The 18,484-nt window shown below is 53.4% G+C and overlaps 7 protein-coding genes across 7 annotated transcripts; 3 read left to right on the top strand and 4 right to left on the bottom strand.

The window, feature by feature from the left end:
- Positions 1-167: 167 nt before the first annotated feature.
- On the top strand, positions 168-1,289 carry HD553DRAFT_309260 (uncharacterized protein). The gene is made up of 2 exons (XM_046179663.1): positions 168-837; positions 897-1,289. The coding sequence occupies exons 1-2, from the start codon at positions 468-470 to the stop codon at positions 1,214-1,216; spliced, it is 690 nt and encodes a 229-aa protein (XP_046037299.1). The 5' UTR covers positions 168-467; the 3' UTR covers positions 1,217-1,289.
- Positions 1,290-1,310: 21 nt separating this feature from the next.
- Positions 1,311-3,861, bottom strand: HD553DRAFT_309259 (Pkinase-domain-containing protein). The gene is made up of 11 exons (XM_046179662.1): positions 3,519-3,861; positions 3,252-3,306; positions 2,990-3,095; positions 2,848-2,921; positions 2,686-2,784; positions 2,434-2,580; positions 2,273-2,361; positions 2,074-2,200; positions 1,723-1,998; positions 1,578-1,653; positions 1,311-1,503 (listed from the first exon to the last, which is right to left on the bottom strand). Coding segments are annotated over exons 1-11 (1,203 nt in total). The 5' UTR covers positions 3,521-3,861; the 3' UTR covers positions 1,311-1,351.
- Positions 3,862-4,607: 746 nt separating this feature from the next.
- On the top strand, positions 4,608-5,622 carry HD553DRAFT_294762 (tropomyosin; the record flags this gene model as incomplete). The annotated part of the gene is made up of 5 exons (XM_046178471.1): positions 4,608-4,760; positions 4,854-4,868; positions 4,946-5,020; positions 5,115-5,344; positions 5,415-5,622. The coding sequence occupies exons 1-5, from the start codon at positions 4,758-4,760 to the stop codon at positions 5,620-5,622; spliced, it is 531 nt and encodes a 176-aa protein (XP_046037297.1). The 5' UTR covers positions 4,608-4,757.
- Positions 5,623-6,486: 864 nt separating this feature from the next.
- HD553DRAFT_309248 (Erg28 like protein-domain-containing protein) lies at positions 6,487-8,772 on the bottom strand. The gene is made up of 12 exons (XM_046179661.1): positions 8,420-8,772; positions 8,325-8,347; positions 8,021-8,251; positions 7,911-7,959; positions 7,769-7,850; positions 7,584-7,702; positions 7,423-7,503; positions 7,246-7,350; positions 7,049-7,186; positions 6,891-6,981; positions 6,707-6,825; positions 6,487-6,650 (listed from the first exon to the last, which is right to left on the bottom strand). The coding sequence occupies exons 1-12, from the start codon at positions 8,604-8,606 to the stop codon at positions 6,598-6,600; spliced, it is 1,278 nt and encodes a 425-aa protein (XP_046037296.1). The 5' UTR covers positions 8,607-8,772; the 3' UTR covers positions 6,487-6,597.
- A 217-nt stretch (positions 8,773-8,989) lies between these two features.
- Positions 8,990-9,797, top strand: HD553DRAFT_331225 (bud site selection-related protein; the record flags this gene model as incomplete). The annotated part of the gene is made up of 5 exons (XM_046182007.1): positions 8,990-9,075; positions 9,147-9,303; positions 9,370-9,389; positions 9,456-9,509; positions 9,593-9,797. The coding sequence occupies exons 1-5, from the start codon at positions 9,053-9,055 to the stop codon at positions 9,795-9,797; spliced, it is 459 nt and encodes a 152-aa protein (XP_046037295.1). The 5' UTR covers positions 8,990-9,052.
- Positions 9,798-10,004: 207 nt separating this feature from the next.
- Positions 10,005-11,766, bottom strand: HD553DRAFT_212268 (uncharacterized protein). Its single transcript, XM_046177176.1, has 6 exons — positions 11,470-11,766; positions 11,192-11,412; positions 10,857-11,125; positions 10,469-10,793; positions 10,269-10,409; positions 10,005-10,201 (listed from the first exon to the last, which is right to left on the bottom strand). Exons 1-6 carry the CDS (start codon positions 11,714-11,716, stop codon positions 10,175-10,177), a joined length of 1,230 nt encoding a protein of 409 aa, XP_046037294.1. The 5' UTR covers positions 11,717-11,766; the 3' UTR covers positions 10,005-10,174.
- A 113-nt stretch (positions 11,767-11,879) lies between these two features.
- Positions 11,880-18,423, bottom strand: HD553DRAFT_212232 (uncharacterized protein). The gene is made up of 12 exons (XM_046177175.1): positions 17,995-18,423; positions 17,340-17,921; positions 14,269-17,256; positions 13,870-14,204; positions 13,524-13,806; positions 13,313-13,459; positions 13,185-13,257; positions 13,027-13,124; positions 12,671-12,963; positions 12,368-12,391; positions 12,185-12,307; positions 11,880-12,127 (listed from the first exon to the last, which is right to left on the bottom strand). Exons 1-12 carry the CDS (start codon positions 18,259-18,261, stop codon positions 12,022-12,024), a joined length of 5,319 nt encoding a protein of 1,772 aa, XP_046037293.1. The 5' UTR covers positions 18,262-18,423; the 3' UTR covers positions 11,880-12,021.
- Positions 18,424-18,484: the final 61 nt, after the last annotated feature.

Genomic DNA, 18,484 nt, shown 5'->3' with positions numbered 1-18,484 from the left:
AGGCCAGAAAGTTGGTCGATTTGACTCGAGGCAAGGTTGGGATACCTTTGGCGGAACGGATTCGCCAGGATACACGAGCTATCTCGATCGGATACCGTTTTTCCGCGGTGCCTGAACTCGAGAAAGGTCTCATGATCAGCGACGTCTCCTACCTGCTACAGCTTGCACGCGGTCTAACATCCTTCGTATGCAAGGCCGCTCATCTATCAGTCCTCCCGCAAGCGGTGTTACAGACCCTCTTCGAAAATCACGTAAATAGCCTTAAGGTTTTACACGGGTTTGCCACCGGATTCTCCTTCGGCGCAGACGTCTTGCCCTTCTTTGGGGCACTCGACAACATTGAGTGCTTGACGACCGGTCCAACCTCACTACCTAGTCATGCACCGTCATGTGCAGCGATAGTCGAAGGATTATTGTCGAAGTCACAAAAACGCCTGTTTCCGAAACTGCGCAGCCTTTACACGCCCATGGTGGAAAACCACAACGTGCTATTTGACCTGTTGGTCCAGTGCGAGCTTCCCAGCTTACGCCACCTTCAGGTATCAAGCTGGGATCGTAACTCGCTCCGCCTTTTCCTGACGCAACATGGGTCCAAGCTGAATTATCTCGAGCTGAAATATTCGTGGACGGAGGAGACGCTCGCCAATAAGTTCATCCACGCACGACCCCCCAAGAACGAGCCACCGGTGTTATTAAGCTTGATCTCACTCTGTCCGAATCTGGAAGAGTTGACTCTGCATGATGGCTATTCGTTTGGTCTTGTCGGGCAAGCGGGACCAGCTTGGGCGCATCCCCGACTTCGTACTATCCGAATGGGTTGCAGCTCCTTGGAAGGATGTGAGCAGGGCTTGCGTCATTGTGGGCTTTAGCCGTTCTTAGCTGATTTGATGTTACAGCATGGGCATTCCCAGAACATCAGCCGGAACCAGCCTCATGGTGTCTCACCACACGCAGGACAGTCCAATGCAGCACCGAGGTCTTGCAGAAGTCGGATTGGCGGCGCATACTGCCCAAGCTGGAGAGGTTTGTGGTTTGGCCACCGACGAGGCCCATCCTCCCTGACGAGGAAGATGTCGACGGGGACGTACATGACGCAACACTCCGCGCGATGAGCGGCTGGCAGGTAGTAGATTATTGGAACAGTTTCCTGCCGGCTCAAAATCTCCGTGTCGACGTACAGAGCCTTCTGATACAGGACTCGAGACTGCCCCGATAGACAGCGACAACAGAGGGGCACGAAATCTATCACAGGTCATAGGCGGGATATACTTGTACAACACCATAGAGACTGGGCTTCTTGCAAATCCGTCATTTTCATTTCCATTGCTCTCGTCAGCCCCGGCAAGGGTATCTAGTAGCCCGAAGGCGGTTGTTGCTGTTGCTGTTGCTGCTGCTGTTGTCCGTAATAAGCCTGTTGTTGCCTCGCCGCCGCTTGCTGCTGCGCAGCGAGTTCGTTCATATGCTGCTGTTGGTGTTGTTGCAAGAGGCGCTGCTGGTGTGCCGCTGGAACATGTAGATTAAGACAAAGTCAGATCAGGGTGCGGACCGTAATCCTTGGGCCAAAGAACCTGACTCACACTGCTGAGCGGTCGACTGTTGCTGTTGCTGATACTGCTGTTGAGCAGATTGCTGTTGCATTTGCGCGCGGATGGCCTGGAGGACAGAGTCACTAGGATCAGCATGGTGACGAGGACACGAGTCGAACTGCAAGCTGTGTCTCACCTGCTCCTGTTGCTGTCTGATAATTGCCTGCTGATGCAGCATGGCTGCCTGTTGTTGCTGTTGTGCCGAAACGGCCCCATTACTGGCCAATCCGGGACTGGCCGTGTTTGAGAGGAAATACGGATGACGCAGTGCCTCGTGAGCTGTCAAACGCTGCGATGGCTCAAACTCCAACAGTCCCTCGAGCAGATCGATAGCCTCCTTCGGAGCCCTCGGGATCAGGCCGCGAAGGTCCTGGCGGGGGTATCGATGCAGAGCTCGACCTTGAACCTCGGGCTACAAGCGATGTGTTGTAACGGGACTCAACTAATCATACGCTTGGACCGAGCGAAAGGCTTCACAGCCACTTACGGAATCCTGCATAATCTTCCTCATCGTCCTATCGTCCGGCGTTCCCAAAACCCGGATGATCTGGTTTAGCTGGTCGGTATTGTCCCGTCCTCGGAAGATGGGCACCCCCGAGATCATCTCGGCAAAGCTGCACCGATAGCAGAGGGTTGTCAGCGTGCTTGACTCATCCGCTCAGGGTACCCAAGCAAGAACGACTCACATGCAGCCCGCGCTCCAAAGATCGATGCTAGTGCTGTAAGTTCTCGATCCGAGCAAAACGTCCGGCGCTCGGTACCACAGCGTGACTACCTGTTCACTCCACGGTCATCCGTCATCAGCTCCGTACTCCTGGATCCGAGGGAGATATCGGGCCGGACTGACCTCGTTACTAAACGTATTCACCGGCACACCAAACGCCCTGGCCAACCCGAAATCCCCGATCTTGAGCTCTCCTCGCTTGTTGATCAACAAGTTCTGCGGTTTGAGATCTCGATGCAAGACCCGGTTGTCGTGGCAGAACGCGATACCCTGTCGATGGAGTAGAGTAGCGTGACAAATTTATTTAGCATGCGCCAGTCGTGAATAATTGTTGTCCTGGAATTATCAGAGGCAAAGTAGCAGCTATGGACTAACCTTGAGCAGCTGGTGCATGAAACTCTTGACGACCTGGAGATCCAGCGCACCCCTATCCCCGTGCAGATCCATGTGCCGCTTTAAATCGTGCTCACAATACTATAATAATCAAAATCATCAATATCTGCCATTCGGGATGGCTTGACGCCGGCGAGAACTCACCTCGAAGATGAGAATCAACTTGGTCTCGGTGTGTATCACATCGTGCAGCCTGACTATATTCGGGTGCTTCAACTCTACGATCGGACCACCCATCAGCCTTCTCAATCTATCGTATCGCATCAAAAGACACGTCCAGACGTACCCTTCATCAAGCTGATCTCCCTGATGGCCGTACTAGGCGTGCCTTCCTCGGCATCCAGGTGAATCTCTTTGAGCGCGACAATCTCTTGCGTCGTCCGGGAACGACCCTAATGATTCCGACATGCCGGTCGAGAAGATGCCGTGTAGAAGAACGAGGTGAAATAGGAGAGGAGCAGCAAGGCCAGCGAGTTAGCAATCGAGCGTCGCCATATGATTCAAGCCAGGATGGAGGAAGAAGAACGGGCCAAAGGATAGCAACTCACCTTGTACACCGTCGCGTAGGTCCCTTCGCCTAACTTCTCTAGCTGGATATAGTTCCTATCGATATCCTCCGCGAAGTTTAATGATAGTCCGGTCGTAGCAGCAAGACCAAGTACAGCAATGCAGCCGGGTATTGGCGAGGTATCAAGTATAAATGGTTCAATGCAAGTGGTTGTACAGCCGGAACAATCGTAGAGCAACGTCGAGAGTCGAGCGACAAGTATCAGCGAGACATCCAACGCTTTTCAGAAGGGGTCGACTGCACTGACATGGTATCCGACCTTGCTTTCCCCTCGCTACGAGCTACAGGTCAGATGAGACGATCGGACCAGATCTGCGAGTGAGCCGAAGTTGGACGACCGTGCGTGGAGTGTCGAAAGCTCGCTCGTGATCGTTAGATCGCTATTACCTGTCAGGGGTGTCGATGTCCTCGAATCGGTGAATTACGGAAGAGGGGCGGCTCGAAGGGAGTGATCAAGATGATCTATGGCCTATTCGAGCATGTGGCGAGGCAGCCTGAATGTGATCTAGTAGCTAGTACCTAGCAGTTGGGCATCCTGGCAGCTAGCAAGTCGAAGTGGATGTGGAGGTTCAAGGAGGAGGCGTTTCGTCACGCGCGATACAAGTTCTGGATGATCGGATGATCGGATGGATGGTAATTTCATGTCAAAGTGCAAGATACAACGACGCAAGATGCCAATAAAAGAAGCTGCACGGATAACGAGTTGTGAGGACTGTGTCGACCTTTCAAAGTAAGACCAGCACCGGAGAAAAAAAAGCCCAGGCCCAACTCTGCTAAAAAGTTCGACGAGATGTTTCGATCGGGTCCTCTAGTTTATCACCCAGATGTGATGACGAGGAGGAACGAGCCTAGAGCGAGGAACTCCCTGAGACGTGACTCCCAACAGAGAGGGCACGAGACCGGCAAGGCGAGAGAGCCCAGAAGGACAGGGACGAGGGAGGAGGATGTGACCTGCAACTCGCCTCGACCCGTACTAGTCATCTGGACAATCTCGCGCTTCGTTCCGATCTCGTCCCACTTCCCCGAGACGCCCCGTCCAAGGGGTTCCTCTTGAGCGCTCTGGTCTTTCCCCTTCGTTCGAGTAGGTTGTGCAACCTGGACGAAGATATAAAAAGGACGTAATAACTTGAAGAAGAAGAAGCAGAGAAGTGTGGCACGAGGGAGAGGAATGGTGATGAACAAACGAGTTTTTTGTAGGGAGGCAGCTAGCAGCAGAGGAGGGTGACTGCTTCTCAAATGCGCGTCGCTTCTCGCTGCGTGCTGCCGCTGCTGCTTCCCACGCGAGTGTTGTGTGTGTGATGATGAGCTGTACATACCGGTCGGTCGGTAACAAGGGGAGATCGTCGTCGTCGTCACCTCGTTCCAAACCTTTTCATATCATCGCCTCCATCCACAACGACAACACTCGACCCGAAGCCGACCGCCAAGAATCGCACTATCACATTCACTTGACCTCGTAAACTAATCACGACCAACGCAAAACAAAATGGTAAGCTCGCAACCCGTGCATACCGCAAGAGCGTAACTCATACCTCAGATCCTCCCTCGTTCTGCGTTGCACTTCGCCTTTGTCGACATGTAGGACCGAATCAAGGAGGTAAGCTTAGATTCCTCAGTCATGTTTCAATAGGGCGAATGCTCGAGCTGATCTACGCCTTTCTTGTCGCTTCGCAGAAAGTCAACCAGCTCAGCGCCAAGGTCGAGACGGCCGAGAAGCGTGCCGAAGAGGCTGAAGAGGCCAACAAGAACGTGAGCTATCTCTCTCTCCTGCTGATCATTCGCTATCCACAGGAACAAGACCTGACATGTCTGTCCTTTTGCTCAACGCCTTCATTCTCTACAGTTCAAGCAAACCATCCTTCAACAAGAACAAGACATCACCTCTCTCAAACGACAGCTCGAGGTCGCCCAGACCAGCTTGGACGAGACCGAGACCCGGTTGGATTCTTACAAGACGAGGGCGGACGAGGGTGAGAATCACAAGACGACGGGGGAGAACTTGACCAGAAAGGTCGCCATGCTGGAGGAAGAATTGGAGAGGACCGAGCGAGAGTTGAAGGAGACTCACGAAAAGTCAGTCCAAGGCGTCTGACCGGACGGAACTTTGTGCCAGAACTCTGGACTGACCCCCGATCGCTCTCAGGCTTCGAGTCACCGACGTCAAGGCGGAACACTTTGAGCGTGCTGTGACCCGAGCGCAGGAGGAGAGGGACGAGCTCGAAAAGAAGCTCGACGAGGCCAACTTGAAGCTCAAGGAGAGTCAGACCGAGTTGGAGGCTTTGGTCACCGCCATGGACGCTCTAGTGAGTTCTATTACAATCTCGACTGTGGTCCTGCGAGCAATTGGCTGATGCGGTTCTAAACAACGTCCGTAGTGAATACCCACGACGCCCCCGGTCGACCGGTCACCATCCTCATCTCCATCACCTCTCATCACCGGACCTCGACCGTCAGACCCTTGCATCGCTTCCGTTTCCCATACTTCTCTTCCGCCTGAGCTTGAGCCTGCTATCAGTATTACCACAACTACCAATATACAATCGACGCCATCATACCATATATACGACGACAAAGAAACGCTACGAGGACCAGAGAGTTCGGGTCGGACAAAGCGGGATGAGAATGCACAGACAGCTAGCCCTGGATCAGAGAGCGGGATGGAGGGAGAAGAAGAGGACGATTCGCTGCTCTTTCCGGCAGCTTGGCGACCTACATTCTCCCGATCCGCCTCGGCCGCACCTGGCTCGACCCGTACTTCTACCCCTTTCAGACCTGCCGAGCCCGCCTCTTTACGATCATCTTCAGCATCCTCGATATCCCGCACATCTCCTTCTTTCGTTCCTCCCTCTTCTACTTCTGCGTCGGACAGACCTAGCCGGTCATTCTCGCAATCGATCCCGATCTTGAATTCGATCATGTTACTCTTCTTCTTTTGGTCGTCCGCTGATGGAGATCGACCTCGGTCGACCGTATCGCCGGAGCCAACGGAAGGACGTGTTGAGCAGGATCGGGAACAGGACGGGGATGACGACGGGAGGTTGATCGATGCTGGAATTCCCGGATCTTGGCGGACCGCATGACTATTGGTGATGACCACAACGAATAATGGAAGTCAGATCGTTTCTTTTTCACTTTCGCGTACTTCTTCTCCTTCTCGTTGTTGTTGTCACGCCTGTCCTTTTCTTATTCATGTCAATTTACGTTTACTGCGGGTCATGATCGTATACATCTCATGGTATATCATAAGCCGACACCGTCTAATTCGCCTCACAGGATAAACTCTACAGCTCTCTATACTCGTGGATTGGTAGATTGGGATAACCTCGTCACACGGAGAGATAATGCTGCCTCTGCATGACGAGCCAGATCATGCTTGGAACTGGAATTAACGGAATGTCAGCTCTAGGAACCAGATACTTTGAAACGCAAACTCACTGGCAACCAAGACTGGACTGAGTGCGGGAGCCTGCAAGCCGGCCGACTTGAAGATGAAGAGTTCGCTCAAGAAGTGTCCTCCCGCAAGGACATAAGAGGCTAGAGTAAGGTTGTACAGTCTGATGTGGTGTGGGCCTGAATCAGTTTGACAAGGCTTAGTATCGCTCGGGCCTGGCGTGCTTACGCTGGATTGTTAATCTCATAAGCAGCGTAGATTCGGATGCACGCAGCCAAGAGCGTCCAGACCCCAAACGTTCTCCTTCCAATACCCGTCACTAAGATATTTGTTTAGCGAGATCGATTGAGCGTTCAGACAAGGTCGGTTGGGTCAAGGTCACTTACCCTCTTCCGGCTTTCGGCTGTAGATCCTCTTGGTCAAGGTTGGCGTAACGAAAGCCTGGATGGTGTTGTAGACAGAGACCACGGCGACAAAGGCCAACCAGTAAGGGAGATAACCTCCATTGCTGGCCTGGGGAAGGACTGCAAGAAGACTGGTAGTCAGCAATAACCCGATTGCCAGTGGAAGACTGTGCAAGTACCAAAGGCCGATTTGGCGTGCTCAATCAAGGTCGGCGGTGGGCTGTGTACGTCGGGTCCAGCCAGTTGCATATTCGAAAAGATCTGTGGTACCACGTTCCATTCCTCTGCATGGACGATTGTCAGTACTGGCGATCAACGCATATGTCCTTTCACAACTTGGTGAGAAACCGACGAACCTCCTTTGAACAACCTTATCAAGGTGTAACCCACGCCTCCCACGACTACAGCAACCGGAACCTTGATGAGATCCCATACATCTGATTATTCGCGATCAATCACAACATATGAGTTAGCTCTCCATCCTCCCATCCGCAAGCTGATGACTCGGGATACCCACCACCGAGACCAGTCTTCTTTGAGCCTCCTAACCACTGTTTGTAGTTGATTCCGATCCTGTCAGCCCTGAATTGACTCCGGCGGGTATTGGTAGAGATGAATCGATGCGACGGGATGTGGCTTTTTAGAAATCCCAGAAAGTCAGCCAAGGCGTTCAACGGGGACATTGTCGTTCCAGTTCCTCACTAGACGGCGAGCGCAGGTGTTCCGTAGGAGTGGGTGAGTTGCGTGATGGCGGCTCTCGACAAGGGTCGAACATATTCCGAAGCTGGAAATCGAGGCTATCAGAAGATCATCATGGTGAAACAAGTTCAGTAATCAGACGTACCATCGTCTTCCTTTCCAAACGGCACATTGACGCCGCCTGCACCGTATTCCTATTACGTTCCTGTTATGAGTCGGTTGATCTTCACTACATCCCGTTTTTGCTTCACTTACCTCGCCCGTAATAAAGTCCTCGTCCCTAAGCACTTCATCCATGGCGACCCGCTTCTTCTTGTCCAAGTTGTCCTGACTCTCCATAACGGCAAAGTCAGAGCTATCCAACAAGCTCATGCGCAAGAAGGGCTTGTTCTTGGCCACCAACTCGATGGCCGTCTGAGTGGAATCGACCGAGACGTAAATGACGGAGCATGTCTTGGGTTGAGCGAGTGCTAGGTTGACGAGGTCCTAAGTAAATGACAAGCGGAGAGTTTCAGTTCGCATAATGTTCGAGTGTTTTCTGCGTGAGTTTGAGGCACACCTTGTTGAGATCGGTCAGGTTGTCTACACAGAGGGGATTTATCGAGCGCAGCGTCGGTTTCGTTGTTTCGCCGTGAGCATCGACAGCTTGCTTACCATTTCCGTGCATGCTACCGATATAGAAGATCACGACTTCCTTCCCGAGGAAGACCTCTCTCAGACTGTCGATAGGCCTTCCATAAGGATCCTCGAGTCGGAGACGACGGATGAGAGGATCAGAGTGGTTATACAAGGACGATTTGCCCTGCACAAGAGTAGGAATGGGAACGACGGTATTGGCCATTGTTCTTGGTTACTGCTTCTCGGATGGATGAAAACCTATTAGAAAGTCCAGGTGTGCTATCTCGTTGTCACTTGCTGAAATGCACAACTCTTTGTACGACCAAGGTACTTGTCAAACTTTCTTCTATAAATCTACAAGCTATTCGTTGATCGCTGAACAATCGTGCTTCTTGATCTCGCATGCTATGCAATGATGTTCAAGCAACTTCCCCTTCCCCGGGCGGTCGGCCGAAGTGATTAGTCAAAGGTCACGGACATCGTCTCATCGGTCTCCTGGTGACAAAACATCCTGATGTCCGTTCGCCGAGATCTCGGAAAGCCCGAGCGAGCAAGTTTATTATTCTCTTGCGATTCAAGGCGATCATTTCAGCAGCGTTGTATGCAGGTCTCGACCGGGTCAGGAGATTTGCTTGATTCACAACAGCCACATCTGCATTCGAAAAAACAATGGGTCGTCTTAGAAGATCAAGGTCGGTCAGAGAGGTCATTCGCCTGGGGCGTCAGGATTGTGCTGAACCAGCTCGACTTTTTGTCATCACAGAGTCCACAACGCTCGGCGAGATGTCCGTCGAGCGACCCGTACCCGAGCCAGGGCCAAGGATATCGATCAGATCCAGCACGAGGATATGAAGCCCGAGAACAAGAGCAAGCTGGAGGCTCAGGAGCTCGATGAGGAAAAGCCTGGTCTCGGTCAACACGTGAGTCTACACGGCTTTTGATGCTTCGAGGCGAGATTTTAGCTGAATTTTGTCTGGACATTACAGTACTGTCTCGAATGCGCCAAGTATGTTTCAATTGGGCTACTTCGCATACGCTTGACTTCCTAACTGATTTATGTTTGCACCTAAAGATACTACGAGTCTGACGAAGCTTTGGTCAACCACACCAAATCGAAAGTGCACCGGTACGCTCTACCGTGGTTCTGATCGCCGGTCTTGCATTCAGTCTTGATACTAACCTAGTATTATGTCTCACCGGTCATCACAGACGCCGTCTGAAGGAGCTCAAATTCGGATCCTACACCAAGGAGGAGGCCGAGCGTACCGCCGGTCGGGGTGTAGACAACAAGCAACGAGGGGTAGAACCCATCGTGCTCAAAAAGAAGGAAGACCAGGATTTGGAGATGGAAGGTCAGGATTCGAAGACGGCCTCGACAACAACGACGGCTCAGACGACGGCGGTCTCGAGCTGAGAAGCATTGTTGATGCGTGTGGGCGAGATTCGGTATGATGAGTCGGACGGGCTTCGGAACCCTGTCTCGGCTCTGTAACATTAGCACTTGTTGTTCGGGTTGTATACCACCTTCTTTTCCCTCTAGACGACGTGGGCACGTGTAAATCATGTAAATTCTGTTTGGCGATTCACCCGACGGAATTTTCCTGCTTGAAGACGTGGTCTGCACTTGGCCGAAGGCATTCATCATTTTCGACTCCGACAAGCTCGATGTCGAACAGATGATGAGGTCGGCACTGTATATCCTTGGCTGGGTGCACCACCACAGTGAGTACTGGTCTATAGATCTCTAGGGTATGGCACAATCGAAACGTCACGAAAGTTCGTAAATTGTCGTCAGCTGTTCATAGCAGCCGCTCGGATCTGGTTGACATCAAGGGCACGGTCAAGTGAGTATGAGCAGTATGCACGTAGCTGCTATCACACTGACCTTTTCCGGCAAGCGGCTCCAGTAAAGGCTCTCCCGCTCCCCCGCAAGCAACTCGACTTTGCTGTCGCCCTCGAGTCGACCTGGCTCCAGCATACCGGCCAACGCTTGTTCGTCGATTGCCTTGCCCAAGCGGATATGTGCCTGTATTCCACCATGTCAGACATTCCGCCATACAGACTAAGACAACCGCTCTGGCTCACCGTATCATGCCCTTTTGACCAATCCACATAATCGACGCTGCTGCGCTCGGCGAGAAAAGCCGTCATGTCTGCCCTAATCGCCGTCTTGTTCGTCGTAGTCGATACGTTCCGCAAGAACAGGAGTCGGCCTGGAGGATACGCAAGATTATACGAACGAAAGGGCAGGGTCGGAGGTGGAGGGGCTGCTTGTAGCCTCGACGGCGCTGTCTGCGGTGGCTCGAAGGTAGGCTGCTGATGCGTTGTGGTTGACGATTTCGTGGTTATTTGCAGGTTCAGCGTGTTTTGATATGTCAGATATTCCTCTCTTAATGAAGCGAATCGTTCTCTGTGATAGGCAATGTCGATTTCAGACAACGGGACGGTCAAGCTAGTAACAAGAACAACTCACAAAGAACAGGCTCTTAAGCAAGCGCAGAAAGCCGGTGACCGGTCAGAAGATGCTTGGTCATGCCAGGGTATTCGCTCCAGGAATTCTTCTCGATCCAGGTTATTCGAGAAAGTGACCAGGACTTGTTCGTAAGACGGTTCATTCTTTGCAGTAAGACCAATAGGGGTGATCCCTTGTAGCCGAGATGCAGCTGCAGCGCCTATGTCGCAGTTCCGGTGCACTAGGTCGACTATCCCGCTTATCGACTGATACGGAGCGGGCACGGATTCCTACGAGAAATCGGTCAGCTACTCAAGCTTATGAATGAGAGGGCACACATGGAGAAGTGAGCCCACTAGATAAGCGACATGGCTGGTCTCCTCGACGATGTCAACCCCGTTTGTGGCCAAGAGTCGAAACTCGAAAGCGCTGCCTGCTGCTTCCTCTTGTTCCATTGCATCGAGAGCCAGCCTGACCTGAACATGCTCCCCGCCTACAGCTCTTATTGCAGCCACCAGATTGACTGGCGGCATATCCGTCAATCTGGCTTTCAGCGCGATGCTTTGGCATTTCACGACTGGCATATTCTTCAGCTTAGCTCTGCCTAATCACTGAGCCGGACACGACAACTTACAGTCAGTGATAGGCCGCCGTATCAGCCGCAATGTTTCGGAGGAGAATTCGGTTTCGAACAGCGAAATGTAGACTGCACTCGACCAGACTACTTGTTCCAGCCGAGAACCCGCTTGCGTCGAAGTTGTGTCGTCCACAAGCTGGGAGTCTGCTGCTTGCCGGAACGGTCGTTCTTTGTCCTCTATCCTTCGTTTTTTCGCTAACACGACGTCTCTCTTCTTTTTGGTCAGCCCTCGTGGAAGGAGCATGCTGATATGTCAATCGAGGTATGAACCAAGCTGCCATAAGAGATATTCGGAAAGCGAAGGGGTATTCAAGTTCTCAGTACACTCATGATGTCCGCTCGATCGGCGCGGAGGCAGATGCTCAAAGATATAGTTCCGGTCGTCGAGGCTCAGCACGCAAAGACATCCCATATAGCAAGCAGCGAGCATTCACCAAGCCAAATGCCATTCATTATGTATAAGAGCGTACTGGGTCGTCAAGAGCGAGTGAAGGTGATTACAGGTACAACGATTTATCAGTTCAAGATGTTCGGTCGTAAGAGCAAGATCTAATTCAGGCTCGTCGTTCTGGTTCTGGGTTCTCTCGCGGACTGATGTCCTTGAAGCATACGATCTCGTTGGGCGACTTCGCTGGACCAAATTGAAGCAGCTCGTCTACAACATCGCAATCAGCTTATGCGACTCCGATAGTCATGGAAGTATAACACTCACTTCATTCTGATGGTAGAGCGGACAGCGAGTGCAACTGCCTTGAAAGAGCGCTTGACAGGGGTCTCCGACTTGATGGTTGAGGGATAGCCCATGGAGGCGATCAAAGCCAGGGTCTCTCGTTCACTGTAATAATGCGGGGTGAGCGGCTGTCGAGCTCATCAGTTAGGTTAGAGTCTGACTCACCTCTGGCGGAACTGGCCGACCAGCCTGAGCAGATAGTGCTTTTGAACGGTCAATCCGTTTTTGAAAGTGTTTTCTCGCGCAAATTTGGCCCGCAAGTAGCGGACTTGAGCCGTCAGCTTCTTGCGATCCGAAGTCAGGTCGACAATTCGAGTCTTCAAGGCTTCAGATTTGTCATCGTTCCTGCAAACCACAAATGTCTCGCGTTAGTCTAAATGCCGTCGACGGGATTGTCAACAGCCCTCTGCTTACCCAGTCAAGCGTTTGAGCAATTCTTGCTCCTTGTCGCTCAGGCTGGTTTCCAACCTGCGAATCTCCTCCTCGAGAGATTTGATCATCGAATCCGCGGAAGCTCGCTCGCTTCGCAAGGTTTGCATCTCTACCGCATCTGCGGCCATCTTGTTGCTATCGGCTTGCAGAGCTTGGACCGCTTGACTGAACTTCTCAGCTTCGCATTTGTGTCTGTACAGAGAAGCTTCGACCTGTTTGAGCTCCTGTCGGAGCTCCGTAGAGTTATCCGCCCTGGCTTCGAGCTTGGATTCGGCTCTCGCCAAAGCTTTGGACTTTTCCTGGAGCTGGGCCTTCGTAGCCTCGTAATCCTGTGCGACAGCGGTGACTTTAGTGAACGGTTACCGCCAAACTGGCCTGGGCGGTAGACTTACGCTTTGTCTATCAGTCAAAGCTTCCGTCAAGCGCCTTTGTTCAGCTTCGAGCTTTGCTTTGGCGGAAGTCAATTCGTCTCGTTCCTTGCGGGCTCGAGCTACAAGTGATGAACAACAGTTAGTCCTGTCTCACAAGGCGGTTCAGTACTGCGACATACCTTGTGTTTCGGCTGCCATCCTTGAGTTGCTCTGTTCTGTCTCAACAAGACGTTTCGAGATGCGTGCGATATCCTGTTTGGCTCGGTATTAGTGACATGCCACTCGACCTGCTGCCACTATCGCTTACCTCTTTCGCAAGACCATGCTCGGCCTCGATAGAGCGGCATTTGCTCTCGGTCTCTTGAAGTTGCGTTCGGGTCTCGCGCAGCTGTTGTTGCACCTTGCGCACTTGGGTTTGCGTCTCGCGCAAAGTGTTCTCCGTACGTTCGAATTTCTGCTCTCGCAAGCCAAAGTCAACACAACGTTCGAATATAGCAACATGTCACAGAATCGCTCACTGCTTGGAGCAACTTTCGTTCGGTCTCGAGAGACTGTTTCTCTCGTCGCAAGGCGGCGGATTGTCGATCGTGGTCAGCCTCTGCTTGTCTCAAGGCGGTCGTGGCGGCTTGCTCGGCCATCTTGGCATTCCGCTGCAAACGCGCTATCTCCTGCTCCTGTTCCCGGACCCGTTCCCTGTCGACCCTGACCTGCTCTTGCAGGATGGTATATTGAGACCGGAGGGATGCGATGGTCTCCTTGAGCTCGTCGCGCTGGGCCGTTCTCGGACGAGGGGTGAGATCCCTGCAAAGCAGAACATGTGGGTCAGTCGGTTCCAGGCGACAATTGGCACAACGCCAGTCTTACAGCAGGGAAGTCTCGCTCCGGTCGAGGTCAGCGAATTTGCTGGCATCAAACTGTACTTCGCAGTCGGGACATTTAACCCGCTCCAAACGCTGTGTAACCGTGTCGAATCGCTTTCGGAATTCCAGCACGTTCTTCTCGAGTGCGACGACCCTTTCCGTTTCGACAGCAAGGCGGTCCGCCATTTGGAAGGTGGTCAAGTTTGCCCTTTCCAGTCGTTCGAAGTTGCCGTCGAAGCGTTTCTGGGCCTCCTGCAGCTCGATCTGAAGTTCGTGATATCGCTCGACCATGCTCTTCTCCGTGTCATCCTCGGACATGGATCGGTTCAGGAATGAGAACTGTATTCAGAGGCACCACGTCAGCATTCATCGTTGCAAGCAAGTTCAAGTTCAATACACCTACTTCTGGCATCGTTCCAGGGGTTGCGGGTGTACGAGGCATCTTGAGGTTAGCGAGATGCTTGTTGAAGAGGGAAGACCGCGGGGCAGGCGATCCCATCATAGAAGCAGTAGTCCGCATAGGCCCAGGTGTAGTTTCCGGATCGGCCAGACGAGCCTGGGTGACTCGCAATTCCTCTTGCAGTTCCTGCTTTTCAATGACCAAGGCGTCAATCTTGGCGTCGCGAGCAGCAACAATGGCTTCTTGTGCGGGGCTCGACTCGAGTCTGGCATGCTGAAGCTCAAGAACTTCGGCTTGAGCGTGAGACAAGCGGGTCTTGAGCGAGTCGATGATGGTAGCATCTTCTCGGGCTCGCAAAGACGAAAGCCTGTCGATGAATGAGGTCGTGCTCGCCCTCGAAGGACTTTGTCCGGCTAATTCGGCTTCCAAGGCGGCAATTGTAGTCTTGGATGCGCTCAACGCGGCTTCAACAGTGTTCAACTTGGCTTGTATGTCGGCTACAGAGGTGGCCTTGTCGTCCGTTGCGCGTCTCGCCGAAGCCAACTGATCCTCGAGCTCTGCAATGGTCGCTTGCTGCTCCAGCGAAGCCGCGTCCACCAGGGCTTTAGCTTCCCGTATCTGCTTCTTGTCGTCACCTTCCTCTTGCAGCGCGAGCTCGCAGTCATCGAGATTCCTGTAGCACTGCTCGAGTTCAATCTTGCATGCGTCTAGGTCTCGAGTCAGCCGCTCAAGCTCGGCCCCGTTGCTTTCTTCTACGTCGGTGAGAGCGGCTTCTGCGTTGATCTTGGCGTCCTCTTCAGCCCGAAGTCGCTGCTGCAAGTGATCCATCTCGGTCTCGCGAGCCGACAACTGCTCGTCGCGATCGATAACCTCATTCCGAGCCTTTTCGACTTCGTCTTCCAAGTCGGCGATTTTGGCTTCACGTCGTGCAATTTCATCCCCCAATCGTTGGACCTGCCTCTCAAGATCCCCAACCTGAGCCTGAAGAGCTCGCTCCTTTTCGTCCGCGTCGGGGCTCTCGAGAACTTGCCTGAGCCGTTCCTTTTCTTGCTCGACAGCGGCCTTTTCCCATTGCAGGTTTTGGACCTGTTGAGAGAGTTCACGTTCTTTGGTCGCAGCGAGGTCAAGAGCTTCGACCATCTCCTCGTGCGGAACCTTGTTCGCCTCCTTCACATCCTTCAGTTCTTCCCGCAGCCTGTCAGCTTCATCTTCATGCTCCCTGAGCAGCTGGCTCTGAAGATCGAGCTCGTCCTCCAGTTCTTTAATTTTGGCATTATCCGAGCCGTTCGACGCCGCCGCTGCCTTGAGCTCGGTCTCGTGCTTGAACTGGGCATACTCATCCTCAGTCTTCCGAAGCGTCTGCTCCAACTCGCCAACCTGTTCTTGCAGACGGATGACCTGCTCGTTCCGCGCGCCTGTCGACCTGACGAACGAAGAGTCCGCCTTCGACCGGTCCAGGGAGACAGAGCTCGAACCGGTCTCCCGAGTTTCCCGTTCATCCCTCTCCCAGTCCGCCTGTTGCAACTGATCCCGAAGCAGATTCATCTCTTCCGTCAACCGCTGGTTCTCAGCCGTCAACTGCTCGTTCATGTGGTGCAAATGTCGAGCAATCTTGGGCGCCTGGGCCCGGTCTTCGTGCGTGCCGATATCGTCCAGTCCGATAGTAGGCAACGATGTGTTCCCCTTCGACCTAGACGTGGCCCCTCGCTTGTCCGAAGTGAGGTCCGCCGAGGAAGCGATCGAGACGAACGACTGGTTGCTCGCCCCCTCATCCGAATCCCCTCCACGCAAGACGCTCGCGCTCAAGTTGCCTCGAGTCTCCATCAACCGCCTGTGAAACGGTCCGATCACGCTCCTCTGCATGCTACGGGCGAGCGAATGGTCCATCCTGAAACTGATCCCGCTAGGTTCATGCTCGTCTTGCCCAAGCTCGGGCGTGGCGATCAGCTCGTCACGCCCGGATCCTGATGTCGTGCTCGACCTGCTTCCTGAGCTCCACCTATTGTTCGGTCGGGTAACGCTCATCCCCAAGCTCTGCCTCGCGTGTGACACGTTCATAGATACTGTCGATTTGCGAACGCTAGTTTCGAGAGCGGTCCGGACGTAGTCCTGCATAAAGCTCTTCTCTACCCCTCCAGCGGCCGATGGCGCAGGCGACTGGCTCATGAACCTCCTAGGCAAGGCGGCTTTCGGCGTAGTCCCCACATCCGCCTTGGACATCCGACTTTGATCAAGGTCAGGAAGACTCGCCTCGACGCTATCCTCGTCCCTGAGATCCCGGTCGAGGTCGCCTCCGTACGAACGGTCCATAGGAGATGCATGTCTCGACAAGTGCCTAGCAGCTCCAGGGGTGGTAAATTGACTGCTCGACGTGGCCGCCGTGAGATCTGCCATCTTGTTGGCAGCCATTGGAGTCGTCAGTTCCTGATGGGACGACACCCTCCGCATGGTTTGTCTAGAAGAGGCCTCTTGCGGCATTCCACTGAGGTCCAGGCTCAGATCATCGTCGTCATCGACCATCTCCATACTTTCCCCTTCCTCGTCCACAACGCCAAGTCCACCGGGAGTCATTCCAACCCCGAAGCTGACGCTGCTCCTCATCGAAACCCTGCCGGGCGTGGTGATCTGGAGATTCCCGTCGTCTTGCTGTTCTACTGGAGTCTCGGTCGCTCGCCTAAACTCTCCCGAATCTTCATCACTACCGTCCGCTTCTGTTTTCGAAAGGGAAGGCACACGAGGCACATCCTCTTGCGGCGTGGTCGATCTCATCTCTCTAGAATCTTCATCCTCGACAGTCGATTCCGGCCGCCTGAACCCGGCGGAACTGACGCTCTGATCGTCCCGCAAGGGGGAAGGCAAGTTGCGGAGCTCGACCGGTTCCGGGCTGCCCAAAGGCGAAGTCGAAGTGTGACGAGGAGCTCGAGAGTATCGTTTCCTCGTGTCCACCCAGTTACCTCGGAGGGCCGGCGATGATTGTCTAGACGCCTCGTCCTGTTCGTGAAAGACAAAGACAAGTAATCAGGTCAACGTACTGACATCACCAGGATTGCCCATCGCTGCATAAAAGCACTAACTGGCAAATCGTTCAAGCTCCCTTCGCGCGAATCAGGCAACTCCCTCGAATCGAAACCGTAATCTTCTTCTCCTTCCTGCCTATCTCCCACATGTTGAATAGTAGCGATCGACAAGCTCCTTTCGTCCATCAACGAGACGTCCTGTGCGAACGATCCCAACCCTGACCCTGATTTCTCCCTCGTGCGGCGGCTCAAGGACGAAGCGAACCTCCTCGTCTGGGCCGATTCGGCCGGTGTCCCAGCGCTCATGTTGTCTGACCCGGGCGGGGGAGACCGGAGTGCCCGCCGTGCGGATAGAGCAGGTCGGATGGTAGATATCGAGGACAACATCCCCCCACTCGAGGATCCTTCCCCTGGGCCTGTACTCCCGGCGCTTTCGTTCAGCGGAGATCGGCGGAAGGGGCGATAGCTAACGGGAGTAGAGGTGATAGGACCGTTCCCTGCGGAAAAGGAAGAAGAGGAGCCTGAAGTATCACCATCATTGAGGGGGACGATGTAAGATCGATGGGAGGGTGGGGTGAAGGTCTGTTCTTGCGGGCTGGTCGCGTGGAGGGTCTTCCGAAGCATCGGCGTGACAAAGTTCTGCGAGAACCAGCATTGCTGTCAGCCGATCATACCCTAAGCCTAGAGCTCATACTATGACCCCCAGACTCACCTCGGTCTTGCCTCCTAGCGACTTTTCGGACACATTTCCTACGGTCGGACTCTGATTCTCCTTTCCCCTATCCCTCCTCCCGATCTCATCCTTAGAACTCTCCCCTTCACTCGTAGTATTCGCCCCGCTCGTCGTGGCCGGGTAAGATGAATTGCTCTCGTCGATCAGATCGGGAAGGCTGCCGAGCGAGTCTTCATGTTGCTCGTGTAGGGCGATACGTTGTTGTAACGCGGACCTGTCCAGGTTGGCTAGGTCGAAGCCTGCCATGGCGAGCGGGGTGTTGTTTCGTCGTCGGACTTGAAGTGATTAAAGAGAGTTAAGAACGACTTGACTGGTATGGGAAATGTGCCACTGCGTCTACTATGCAAGTTGAACGAGCAGGTCGGCAATTCGGCAAGGATGCAAAGGGTTCTGTCGTCGATTCCAATTACCACATCCACCTAACCCGCATTTGTTTGTTGTTGTTGTGATGCGATGGGTTTCGTTGTGT

Source organism: Filobasidium floriforme (assembly GCF_021052385.1).
Source record: "Filobasidium floriforme strain CBS 6241 chromosome Unknown HD553scaffold_8, whole genome shotgun sequence".
NCBI classification, from domain to species: Eukaryota; Fungi; Basidiomycota; class Tremellomycetes; order Filobasidiales; family Filobasidiaceae; genus Filobasidium; species Filobasidium floriforme.
The sequence above is the reverse complement of the archived record's forward strand: the minus strand, read 5'-3'. Positions and strand labels throughout refer to the sequence as shown.

Coding starts and splice junctions, on each gene's coding strand:
- HD553DRAFT_309260 (XM_046179663.1), top strand. CDS start 468: ATGGTGGAAAACCACAACGTGCTATTTGACCTGTTGGTCCAGTGCGAG. Junction 838..896: donor TTGCAGCTCCTTGGAAGGAT/GTGAGCAGGGCT, acceptor TTGATGTTACAG/CATGGGCATTCCCAGAACAT.
- HD553DRAFT_309259 (XM_046179662.1), bottom strand. Junction 3,096..3,251: donor CCTACGCGACGGTGTACAAG/GTGAGTTGCTAT, acceptor CGGAATCATTAG/GGTCGTTCCCGGACGACGCA. Junction 2,922..2,989: donor GGAGATCAGCTTGATGAAGG/GTACGTCTGGAC, acceptor GTCCGATCGTAG/AGTTGAAGCACCCGAATATA.
- HD553DRAFT_309248 (XM_046179661.1), bottom strand. CDS start 8,606: ATGGCCAATACCGTCGTTCCCATTCCTACTCTTGTGCAGGGCAAATCG. Junction 8,348..8,419: donor CGGTAGCATGCACGGAAATG/GTAAGCAAGCTG, acceptor CCCTCTGTGTAG/ACAACCTGACCGATCTCAAC. Junction 6,982..7,048: donor CAGCCGAAAGCCGGAAGAGG/GTAAGTGACCTT, acceptor CAAATATCTTAG/TGACGGGTATTGGAAGGAGA.
- HD553DRAFT_212268 (XM_046177176.1), bottom strand. CDS start 11,716: ATGCTCCTTCCACGAGGGCTGACCAAAAAGAAGAGAGACGTCGTGTTA. Junction 10,410..10,468: donor GGTCAAAAGGGCATGATACG/GTGAGCCAGAGC, acceptor GGTGGAATACAG/GCACATATCCGCTTGGGCAA. Junction 10,202..10,268: donor GGAGCCGCTTGCCGGAAAAG/GTCAGTGTGATA, acceptor GATGTCAACCAG/ATCCGAGCGGCTGCTATGAA.
- HD553DRAFT_212232 (XM_046177175.1), bottom strand. CDS start 18,261: ATGGCAGGCTTCGACCTAGCCAACCTGGACAGGTCCGCGTTACAACAA. Junction 17,257..17,339: donor GGAGCTTGAACGATTTGCCA/GTTAGTGCTTTT, acceptor TTTCACGAACAG/GACGAGGCGTCTAGACAATC. Junction 12,308..12,367: donor GTCGGCCAGTTCCGCCAGAG/GTGAGTCAGACT, acceptor GCATTATTACAG/TGAACGAGAGACCCTGGCTT.